The sequence below is a fragment of the Diadema setosum genome, chromosome 4, assembly GCF_964275005.1.
Source record: "Diadema setosum chromosome 4, eeDiaSeto1, whole genome shotgun sequence".
NCBI classification, from domain to species: Eukaryota; Metazoa; Echinodermata; class Echinoidea; order Diadematoida; family Diadematidae; genus Diadema; species Diadema setosum.
In genome coordinates this window covers 6,920,790-6,933,336 of record NC_092688.1, presented here as the reverse complement: position 1 = coordinate 6,933,336, position 12,547 = coordinate 6,920,790, and the positions used below count along the sequence as shown (strand labels likewise).

At 39.4% G+C, this 12,547-nt stretch overlaps 1 protein-coding gene and 1 pseudogene across 1 annotated transcript in view; one reads left to right on the top strand and one right to left on the bottom strand.

Annotated features, from left to right (window-relative positions):
- Window positions 1-12,547, bottom strand: part of LOC140226810 (serine/threonine-protein kinase unc-51-like) — a 71,349-nt gene that overhangs the window by 39,592 nt on the left and 19,210 nt on the right. The window contains 3 exon segments of the mRNA XM_072307234.1: window positions 4,981-5,001; window positions 5,004-5,105; window positions 9,715-9,765. Coding sequence (XP_072163335.1) covers window positions 4,981-5,001; window positions 5,004-5,105; window positions 9,715-9,765 — 174 coding nt within the window.
- On the top strand, window positions 1,683-3,474 carry LOC140226998 (uncharacterized; annotated as a pseudogene).

Genomic DNA, 12,547 nt, shown 5'->3' with positions numbered 1-12,547 from the left:
TGTGTATTGGGAGGGGGGGGGGGGAAGGCTTTAAGACAACCCTTAAAATATTTTCCATGACTCATGTAATGTCTTTACCCTGATGTTGGTAAATTCCCAGTTCTGGGTGAATGAATTCATGATGATTCATTTAAAGACTTTGGTATTAAAAATACAAAATCATGACAAAGAATAAAATAGCTGATCAGGATTTGCCATTTATAATAGCCTGATTTCAAAGCAGATAATTGGCTTAATATTCTACTCCAGACGTAATGGTTCAATACTGTATAAGGTGATATTTTTACATACAGATATTTCCGCGGATGAGGAGGGCAAGGATGTTTTTGCGAAATGACAAGGAAGCTGTCATAAGTGCATTATTACACCAGTGCATGGGCGACATTTTCGCATGTTGATGAATTTGCGGTCCAATACTGTAAAAGTAGATATTTTCATGCGACTAATTTTTCGCGCTTGGCCGGGTTAGAATATATGAACATGTGGCAAACAAAAATATTTGCATGCTTTCATTTTCAGACTAAATTCTGGTTGCACGAAATGAGCGAAAATTTCAACACTGCAAAAACTTCCACTTTTACAGTAGTGATTCGCGAAATTCAAGAAAATTAACTATCGCGAAAATAACGGCTTTATACTGTAAAAGTGGGAATTTTCGCAGTGTTGACATTTTCGCATACTTCGCGCAATCAGAATCTAGCACAAAAATAAAAGCATGCCAATATTTTAGCTTGCCATATGTTCCCTGTACTTACTGTCTTGATTCTGTGGAATTCAAAACTCGTGAAACTCTTCTTAACAGGCTGAGTACAAAAAATCAGTTGCGCGAAAATATCCACTTTTACTATCCACTTTTACAATAGTACATACTGAAAGAGTAATAATAGAACATTCAGACCTGAATGTAGACAATCCCTCAGTACATTTACCCCAATGATGATTTTGCTTAGAAGTGAGAGGGGGTGGCTATAGATAGCCCTCCTTTTGAGAGTAAGTGCATTCACATTTACCATTTACCCAGAGAGATGTACTTTCTGGCCAGAAATGCCATGGCATTTCATGAATGAGATCAGTATCGCATGAATTACTGTGGTAGGTTTCCAATCTATTGCCACGCTATTTCACCAATTGCGATGGAGCCAACATATTACCTTGGCAATCAATACCATAGCAAATCAAATGTGAACGCACCTATTAATAACTGTGGTGGTATGTACCATGACCACAATGCCAATATAATAAAGCAACTCAAAGACTAGAAGTGAGGCTAATAATCCCCCCCAAAAAAAAAGAAAAACAAACTTATAACTTGGAAAACATGAAATGCCATGTCCAAAGCCATTTCGCTCTGCTGAGACTCAATTTGGTTTTTGCTTTTGTTTGTCGTTAAGTAACAACAAAAAGCTCCTTATAAACAGTTCATAGACACTCTTGATGTCTTATTGAGGGATTAAAGAACCCAAATGGCAACTTCCATAGACTGGTTACAAGTAGAAATTTATAATTTCAGGTGCATTGGTTTCTGTGACAAAAACAACAAAAGCAACTGAAAGATACCTGTAACTAAATGCAAATATTCTCATATGCTGCTTAAATCAGACACAGTTTATAATCTCTCATCTCTCAAAAACAGGTCGGACATCATCATCAAGCCCGCAGACAAAGGATCAGCTGTTGTAGTAATGGACCGCCAGCAGTACATCGATGAAGCCATGAAACATCTCCGCAATCCTTCCCACTACACACTTCTTGACTTTGATCCCACAGATAATTTCTCCCAACAGATCCAGTCGACACTCGATGACATGAAGGAACATGAACACCTCACCAAGAAGGCTCACAAATTTCTCTCCCCCGTTAATGCCAAACCTGCCCGATTTTATCTCCTCCCCAAGATCCACAAACCTGGCAATCCTGGTCGTCCCATCCTCTCTGGAAATGGTTCCCCAACAGAGAACATTTCCCTCTTTGTTGATCACCACATTAAACCTCTTGTCTCACTCGCACCCTCCTACATTCATGACACACCAGACTTTCTCAGGAAGCTCGATGACATCAAGGACCAGATACCCGAGACAGCAATCATCGGTACTTTCGACGTCTCCTCTCTCTACACCAATATTCCCCATGATGAAGGTATTCTAGCCTCCTGTGAGGCTTTGACATGCAGCGGCCATTCCAACCCCCCCATATCTGACATCAAATCCCTCATGTCACATGTACTGACGAAAAACAACTTCACATTCATGGACAAGCACTACCTACAGGTATCTGGCACAGCAATGGGTACCCGGATGGCTCCTTCCTTCGCCTGTCTCTTCATGACCAAGCTAGAGCAGCAGATGTTAGATTCAGCGCCCTGTCGTCCATGGATTTGGTGGCGCTACATCGATGACGTTTTCTTCATCTGGACCAGGGAGGAAGAAAGCCTCCATACTTTCATTGACCACATCAATTCTTTCCACAGAACCATCAAATTCACTTCCGACTTCTCCCAAGAAGAGACCAACTTCCTCGATGTCACCGTTAGAAAGGAGTCTAACCATGTCACCACCACTCTCTACACTAAACCCACAGACACCCATCAGTACCTTCACTCGGCCAGCTGCCATCCCCGCCACTGCAAAACCAGTATCCCTTACAGTCAAGCCCTCAGACTTCGCCGTATCTGCTCTGAGGATTCTGAGTTTTCTTTCCATGCCAGGAACCTGAAGAGACATCTCGCAGCCAGGGGCTACGGTACCAGGAGAGTTCAACAAGCCATCAACAAAGTTCGTTCTCTCCCCAGATCTGAAGTTCTCAAACCGAAAACCAACAAGCAGGACACCACTGACAGAATACCACTCGTGACCACTTTCCATCCCAATCTACCCTCTCTCCACAATATCCTTCGTGATAATCACCATATCCTTCACACCTCTGATCGTCTCTCCCAGGCCGTCCCAGATACTCCCATCCTGGCGTACCGGCGCCCCCACAACCTCAAGGATCTCATCGTCCGTGCTGAAGTACCCTCCCTCACTGACAATTCTTCTCCTTTACAGCATGGCACATTCAAATGTTCAGCCAGCAGGTGCATCATTTGTAGCATACACATCCATGAGAGTGACTCTTTCACCAGCAACTCTACCGGCCTCTCTCACCACACAAAGGGAACATCACTTGTACCACCACTAATGTCGTGTATCTCATCACTTGCAGAATTTGTAGAATCCAGTATGTTGGGGAAACCAAGACAACACTCAAAAGACGCTTCTACGGACATAGATCTACTGTCAACACAGCCAAGCTCGACACTCCAGTGGGCCACCATTTCATCTACCCGATCATTCCATCACTGATATGACTCTACAGGGCATTGAATCTTTAGGCACTCGTCCAGACACAGTCAGAACCAGCAGAGAGAAGCTCTGGATGAGACGACTTCACACCATCCAACCCCATGGCCTCAACATCCAGGAGGGAAATGACTAACCACCTCTTATATCTCTAAAATATATATATATATATATATATATATATATATATATAATATATATATATATATTATTATTATTATTATCACCATTATTATTCGCTTTTTCATTTTTCAATTTCATTTTGTTCTTTCTTTGTGCCTTTTTCCATTTGCAGACCCTTTTTTCCCCAATTGATTCCTTCCTCTAGTCCGAGTCTCTTTTATACAGCCTTTTCTACCTATACACACACACACACACCCGGTTTTGTTTGTTTACACATACTTGTGCTTATCTTGCCTTGCCTGCTTTTTGTGTACTTACAATGTATACAGTTTTCTCTCCCCCAGTTTTTCATATGTGCTTTATTTTATTTCTTTTATCAATATTCTTTTCATTACTGTTATTTCATTGTCATTATTATTACTGTGTGTGTATATGTATACACTTTGATATGTTTGATTTCTTCCCCTTGTTGCCTCCTCCTGGTACACCTTTCAGGGCTCACTGTTTGCTCAGCCCCCCCCCCCCCCCCCCTCCCTTCCTCTTGCTGTTGCTTTTTTCACTCTTTCCCTTTCTTTATCCCTCTGGTGTTCCCTATCTTCTTTGATGTTGCCTCCCTATTCATCCTTTTCCTTCATTGGTTGCCTCCTTGATCCTCATGATCATCACTGACCCCCTCTGCCTTTTGTCTGTCCCCTCTCCTCTGCCTATTGTCTGTCCACCCTCCTGCTTTAATCCCCCTCCTTTTACCTGTTGGGCTCCCTGCCCATGACCTCCCTCTCCTTTGTTTCTTGTTCTGTGTACCCAGCTTGTCCCTGTCTGTTCTTGTTGTGTAAAGTCCTTATATGTGATTGCTTTCCCTGCATGTTTGTCATTTTGCCTCTGACGAAGATTCTGCTAGGATCGAAAGCTCAGGCCCCTTTTGACTCCATTTTACTCCATTGGCTCGCCCTTATTGGATAAGCAGTTTTCAGCAGCTTTTTTTGCTACAGTTTATAATTCCACGCACACAGTGCTGTTATCGAAGCAATCTTGTATTCTATTGGCATGATGCTGTCCAATCAACTACCCTACTTTTGCTTCCTACTCCTATGTGAATTCTCCTCCTCTAGGACAGCTTGTTATGAGTCCAGTTTCATACCGGTTGTATTACGATGTTTGTGGTATTTGAAAAGAAGAAAAAAGAGACACATAATGAAAGTGAGAATTCCAGCTACTTTTATGCCACTGTAAACTCAACCTCACTCTCTCTAGTGGCCTGACAGGCATCAGGCTATCATTGCAGTTGTCATGGCAACAAACTCACTTCGCATATATGTATGTTGTATGTGTTTATGTATGTCACAAAAAATGTATGTCTGTGTCTGTGTGTGCATGGGAAAGGGGAAAGAAGAGATGGTATTAACCCACTGTGTGCTTTGAGTGCCAATTGGCACAGAAAACCCCATATCGCTGTTTACATTGTCCTAAAATCCCTGGTACAGAGAAAGGGTTTAATAAGTGACGTTGTGTGACTGCTCACCTATCTTGAGGTGGATCTCGTGGGCAGGGGCACCTTGTGGCGACTGTTGTGGCTGAGGAGTAGATTCTGGGGCTTCAGGTCCCTGTGGATGATGCCCTTCTCATGGATCGCTTTCATCGCCGATGCTGAGATGGAGCCGCGGCGGGGGAGGATGGAGACAACAGAATGAAAGTCATCTTAATCTCACATCAGACTCTAAAACTTCAAGGCAACAATTGCTCTGAGACCCAGAGGGACTGCATTTTTTTATCGCAGATATGGAGCGACGGAGCAGGGGAGAGGATAAAATTCATTTAATCTTACATCAAAGAGATAAAGATCGCATTGTCTCGAGAATACAGGGATTGCCTTCATTGTAGATGCTTGGATGGAGTGGAAGCAGAGGAAGACAGGAGAAAGAGAAGGATGAGAAGGGACGAAATACATTTTAACCACACATCAAGAGCTGAAAATCCAAATGACACAAATGTCCTAAAACCTTCATGGACTGTCTGCCCTACTTTGGCAAAAGGAAGCAAGTGACAAAGGTGACATTTCTCGTAAAAGAGCAAAATGTGTCTGTCATTTACACTAACATCAATGGACTGTCATGATGTCTTATCTAACATATCTCTTAGTAGGACGAGTGTTTCTGCATGAAATTTGGCCTGGAAGAAGAGCTCATTATGTGAATTATGAAAACATCAATAACTCAAATTCGGATAGTATGTCACTTGCTTCCTTTTGCCAAAGTAGGGCAGCCGGCTCTTCACGACTGAAAGTCATAGACAGTGGTGGTGAGATGGCGATGATAGAAAAGGAAGGTTAGAGGGAGGAAGAAGAGTAAGGAAACCTCAACCTTGAATCATGAGCAAAAGTTATAAAGCAGTGAATCAATCCTGAAATTGGTAAACAGATTGCTTTCATCACAGATGGTGACAGAAAGCATTGGAGGAGGTGCAGGGAGAATAAAACTTTCATTCTTGCATGAATCAATAATACACATTGCACTTGAGAAATATTTGCAACAACACATGATGAACTCATTTCACAAATACATTAGTCTTGATGAAGATTACAATTGCATACTGTAAAACATGATTTATTCGCGGCATGAAATTTTCGCAAACTGCAACTGGCATTCAATGCGCATAGTGTAGACAAGAACTCTTGCGTGCATTTTAATTTTGCAAACCTTGGCGCTCGCAAAGTTTGCGAAATTAAAATGCACGGGAACATTCCTCGTTTTACAGTATATCCTTATTCCCTTCCTACAGTACATTATCTATGTCAACAGGTATGCTTGCGTGGACAGAGATGCATTGCTCTAAGCTGTTGTAACATGTTGTAACATAGAATTCAAATATCATATGTACAATAATATGCTTTAAACAGTCCAGTCATACAAGCTTGCAATTGGGGGGTAAAAGTGATTCCTTTCGCTACCTTCATCAAAAGCAGACAGACAATTGAAAATGGGGAGAGGAACTATGCACATACAGTGACAAATATATCCCTAAAATGTCAAGCACTTAAAATATTGTCAGACTCTTCCACCATTCACTCTTATCAGAGGAAGGCTGTAGGGGGATACGCTAAAATTAAGATGTCATTCTCACTCATCATCTATGTACTGACTTGATGTGATTAACATATCATCCCCTTTCTTCAACTGCACTGCCAGGCCCGTATCAACAAACAGATTTTCTCTCTCCCGTCACAATGTATAAAGCACACACCAATAACTCTGGATTTGTTTGTCGTTTCCTTATTCTCGCTTTTTATAATTTCTTTTTCAATGCGAACCTCTTCCCCCTTCTGATTTTCTGAAAGGTAAATGACCACTGTCCGTAGGCCTATGAGTAAATAAAGATTCAGTGGAACAATCCCACGCACGTAATCGAAATTGATTGAGCAAACTTCCATTTCCTGTATGGATAATGGCAAAGTATCAGCAAAGGGTGTATTTTCTGCTGAAATCAGATGTGATGACAGTGTGCAAATGCATTTTCTTGCTCTTGTCTACATTCAGCCTTGAAGGGTAATGAAAGCATCAGTGCCGTATAATGCTGTTGCAATTTGACTCGAATGTTGTTGATCGTCTGGGATGCAAATCTAAATGGTTGAAAATGGACAGTCTCACTTGGAATAACAAACTTATGGTAACATTGAATTTTGTCTTGTTCAAGACATTAAAAAAAAACAAAACAAACAAACCAAAATGTTGCCAGGATACACAATCAACAGCTCTGGTATCCTACTCCAGTCATGTCCATGCCAACTGAAGACAATAAACAGCATGGCATCTGATGACTTGTGTCTATGCTGATTGACAGCTAGTCTAGCTTCAAGGCCAGGGGATCATCACATTCACTATTATCTGTTCAATTTTCCCCCTTTCTTTCTACTTTCCCATCAAATTAAAATACAGAACCAACTGTAAAAGTCATCCCTCACCATACATCATCAGGCATAAAATGTTAACGGGATGGTACAGTATTGGTGAAGATGAGAATTGGGCTTTTAACTTTTTGCGAGATACAAAAAAAAACAAAAAACAAAAACACTTATGATATAGTACAGAGCATACCATTTTAAGAGGAATTCAAAGTTTATTTGTTGAAAATCGGGTTTGGAATGACTGAAACATCCAAAAACAAAGTAAAACAAGCGATAGTAATAAAGTGTGGGTCCCACACTTTATTAGAATCCCTCTTTAGGGATATCTCAGCTATTTCAAAACCAATTTTCATCAAATAAATGTTGAATTCCTCATAGAATTACATGCTCTTTCATATTTCATAAGAGGTTTCTCATTATCTCACCAAAAGATATTAGAAACCTGAAATTAGGTCTCAACCAAAACTGTACAATCCCTTTAAGGACTGCATGTTTACATTGGTAAATCATTATTTGATTAAGAATAGTTGGGGGGGGGGTGGTATGCAGGTATGAGGTTAGGGTGGGGCATCATGACAACCACCTGCCACTGGTGGTAACTTCATATACCTTTATCATTTGTGTATATGTGCATGTGTGTGTGGGGGGGGGAGGGGGTGTAAACTGACATTATATCATCATTAAAAGTGAGGGATTTCACAACTGCATGCATGTGCAGTGATACTAGTGGGTATAATCCAGGATTCCAGGTATTTCATGAACTCTTAACAGAGATAGGTAAATTGTGTCTCTCAAACCTATAGATCCTCACAGGGAAAAAGGAAATCTTTGAATTTGTAGGTACATGTATTTACTCTTGGTCAACCAGCCTATTGAATAACTTAGGAGTCCTCAACCTAAAAGAAAAAAAAAATGAGAGAAAAAGAGGTGTTCATTAATTTGAAGACATTGAAGAATAAGAGAGGAGAATAGAGAGGATTCCACCTGAGGAGCCCTGAAGTCATCCTGTCGTTACCAGGATGACATCAAGCCCGGCTGGCATGATTGCCATGGATTCCCCATAATCAAATTTCCTCATCCAATCAGGATTCAAGTATCCCCCATCTCGTGGTGTTCGCGCCAGAGATCAAGTCTACTACCCTGCCAGGCAGAAGGGGAGAATGACGGGCACCACAGGGATTGTCTACCATGGGATCGCAATAACCAGGAAATGGCCTTTCTGGAAATTTTAATCTTTGACCCCTTTTTTGTGCTTTTACATGAATGATGTTTGCCAACTTGCAAGTCCATGTGAATCATAAAAGCATTGTATGACTTTTGACAAGCTTAAAGAGTACAAATTATGAAACATGAATTACAGTCAAGATGCCAAAGGGCACTTTAGAGCATGCTTTCACTCTTCTGGTTCTAAACCAGTAATATATTCCATTTTTCCATGTATTATTTGTATACCACTACCGGTTTTGACTGTATTGATCGATTGATGGATGAATTAACTAATGGATGGACTGACTTAGAATGAGGCTACACAAACTCTGTTTACTAATGCAATCTGCAAATTTATGAACAAACACATGTTTACTAAGGTGATTTTTTCTTACATATTCAAACTACTTTGCACTACTAAACTATTCGTTATCACTCTGACAGTACAAAAATAAGAAGAGACTGCCTTTAGCACAGTTTATTGCCAGTGAGGCCATCATACAATTAATGGCCTTTGTTTTTAATGGTTACTGTTGTTGGTTTCCCCTACGTGACATTGGTCGTAAGTGCAAACCATGGCCAAATGTCTGTCAGCATAATACAACTGTTCCAAAGTCATCACTGACATGAATTTACTCTGAGAGAGAGTTGATGTAGGTGTAGCATCTAAGGCTGTGTGGATAATGAACACATGTCCTTGATACAAGGTTCATGACTCACACACTGTAGCTAAACACAGACTTTTGGGTGTGCATACCCTCCCAAAACACATTGACAACATAAGATTAAAAAAGAAATAAAAAGAAGACATAAATAGAGTTGTCTGGGTTATTTCCATTTTTAGTGACCTGTTGTAAGGAAGAAAGCATAAAACATGGCAAAAGTAGATAGTAGGGAGTTGCCACTTTTATAGTGTTTTCTTTGATTGGAATGGAATATGAAAGTTCTATACAGAACCTTTGTTATCTTTTTTTTTTTTCCTAAATCATTCTGCACTGTTGCCTTTCAAGAGTTACAGCACAACCTATTCCCATTTCCTGAAGCTTTTCTCAAATTCTTTGTTTCAACAAGCTGAACCCGGCCTCCAACTCGAGGCACCTAAGTGCCTCAGCACTCAAAGTAATTAAATCATCTACCGGCATACATTACCTATTTGACAGAGGAAGAAGCGTATTGTGTCCTCGCTTAGCGTCCCTTTTACTGTAGAGTAGAAAGAAAGGAAAAAAAAAAAAGGACAAACAATAAGGGATGGGCATGATTATGAGACATTTCAAAATAGATTGAGCAGATACAGGAGACAAAGGAAAATGGATTGTCTAAATTGTGCATGGACTATCAAATCATATCCCATGACCCCAAATGACTCAATATTTGATATCAACAATGAGAAAACAACCAAATGAAATAATACATAAATGGGACATATGATCTTTTTCATAAATTACTGACGGTATTGTTATACTATGCAGGACATTTTTTGGAACAAAATAATTTAGATATAACATAATTATATTCTACACAATACATGACATGGAGGGGAGGGGTATAGTTATGTTTCACAGAAAGGTAGTTCTGTTTCTAAATCATAAACTACAGCACTGTGCAAACATATGGTTCGGTGTGTGTGTGTGTGTGTGTGAGGTTTGAGTTTTAAAGGGAAGATAAACCCCAAGAGCAATGTGGATTGAGTGAAAGCAGCAACATTAGTAGAACACATCAGTGAAAGTTTGAAGAAAATCGGACAATCAATGTAAAAGTTATGAATTTTTAAAGTTTTGATGTTGGAACTGCTGGGTGAGGAGACTACTAGAGGTTATGACGTATGAGTGGACAACAATACCAAGAAAATATAAAGAAAATTCTGCAAAAAATTCATTTTTCATGAAAATTACAAATTCCATCAACTTGATATTGACATATGTTAAGGGTAGCAGTTATTCCCCCTGCTTTCTGAAAGCGGTTGGTCCATTGCTCTTTCACGATTCTAGAAAAGTGAATTTTTGTTGAATTTCCTTTATATTTTCTTTGTATTGTTGTCCACTCATATGTCATATCCTCTAGTAGTCTCCTCACCCAGCGGTTCCAACACCAAAACTTTAAAAATTCATAACTTTTGCATCGATTGTCCGATTTTCCTCAAACTTTCACTGACGTGTTCTACTAATGTTGCTGCTTTCACTCAATCCACTTTGCTCTTTGGGTTTACCTTCCCTTTAATCTGGAAATAGTGAAAACCTAAACAAACAACAGGGAGAAGTTTAATCTGAATTTGTGAAATAATCTTATTAAGAACTTCAAATTGATATCCCCAATTAACCCCACCCCTAAACACACACCCAAACACACAAACCATCAACCAATAACAAAGCTGTATCAATCTCAGCTACTGTACTTTAACTCTTTATGTGCCACGTTCGCACGTCCGACTCAGTCGACGGTGTGCCAACTTTGCATATTCTGCTCGAACGTACTAATCCGATCGATAAATCGCCAAATGCCGCGGTACAATGAAAGCGTTTCTCTCGCTTCCGTTCCTCTCACATATAGCTTGCATTTCATGTAGTGATTGATTATCAAAAGGTGTTCTCTACTGGATTTGAGAGTAATGTCTAAGTTTCTGTCACTGTTTTGTGTGCAAAAGTCATGCCTTTGCAGTAATGTAGCTACTGGTCATGTGAAAGACAAACAATCATAGATTTGTGATACAATAATACATCAAAGCAAAGCTTGGTATTTTCTCTACAACATTACTCACTATTTGCCCCAGCTCAACAGAAATCTAAAGAAGTTACATAGACTTGAAAAACAGAATGTTTTCTCAAAGCATGAAAACCATCAGTGTCTCAGAATAATGTGGCACAAAGGGGGTTGCCACCATGGCACATGAAGAGTTAATAGAGACACAGCTTGTGCTGAATACATGAATTTTCTGACAAGCATCTCCTGAGACACTTGTTCCGAGGAAGACTTTCGAGGATGACTCAGCACATAAGAGTGTCTGAGCAAATATCTTAAAAATTTGGACTTGCACTTCTCTATTGTCAACATTTCCCTACCCCCATCCACCCCCCCCCCCCACACACACACAAATATACACATTTAATCAGCATGTTAACTATTAAGTGGATTTTCATATTTTTTATGATTGTCATAAAATCCCTTAAAATGTCCATACAAATTTGATTTGCTCTGATTCCAATTTTTAACAATTTCTTAATATGGTGAAAGAGCAGGGCAGCCAATGCCTGCAGATCAAAACACATAATAGTGCATTATAAAAAGAAAACATAAAATTTTGAATCATATTTTCATTTAATGGATTCATTAAATAGAAAATTGCACTTGAAAACTAAGCATACTATACTAAATTACAGAGAAAACATTTTCTCAAAAAATAAAGAATAAAAACGTACTGGGAAGTATTTGTATAGATGTAAAAAAAAAAAAAACCATTCCATTTAAAGGCTATGAAAGAGAAATGACAACTGCCTCTCTCTTTTTCTTTTTCTTTTTTTTTCATTTTGCATTCTGAAAATATATCAGACCTGACATAATAAAAACATCCTTATACCAGTGACCACACAATGTCACTGATACAACTGATATTGAGAGAAGTTTTTAAAGTCTTTAAAGAAATATCAAGTTAAAGTGAGAAACACTGGGAGGAAGCACGTCATAGCAAGATAGCATTATTCATGACAACACCACAGAAGTATTTGTGAACAATTCCTTTCTTTTCACACACCCACCTGGCAGAAGACAGCCTGTGTCATGTGAAATTATGATTAGACAAATCCAATTTCAATGTTTTTTTAACAATGAAAAATCTATCTTGATATCCTCTCTTTATCTCTGTAACACATGCACACTCACATGCACACAAACAAACACATGAACTACACAACTATTCTCTCTCACCAAAAGTAGCGATATCTGAGCTGATGAATTTGTTAAATTCTCCCATCTCTTATGGATACCAAGA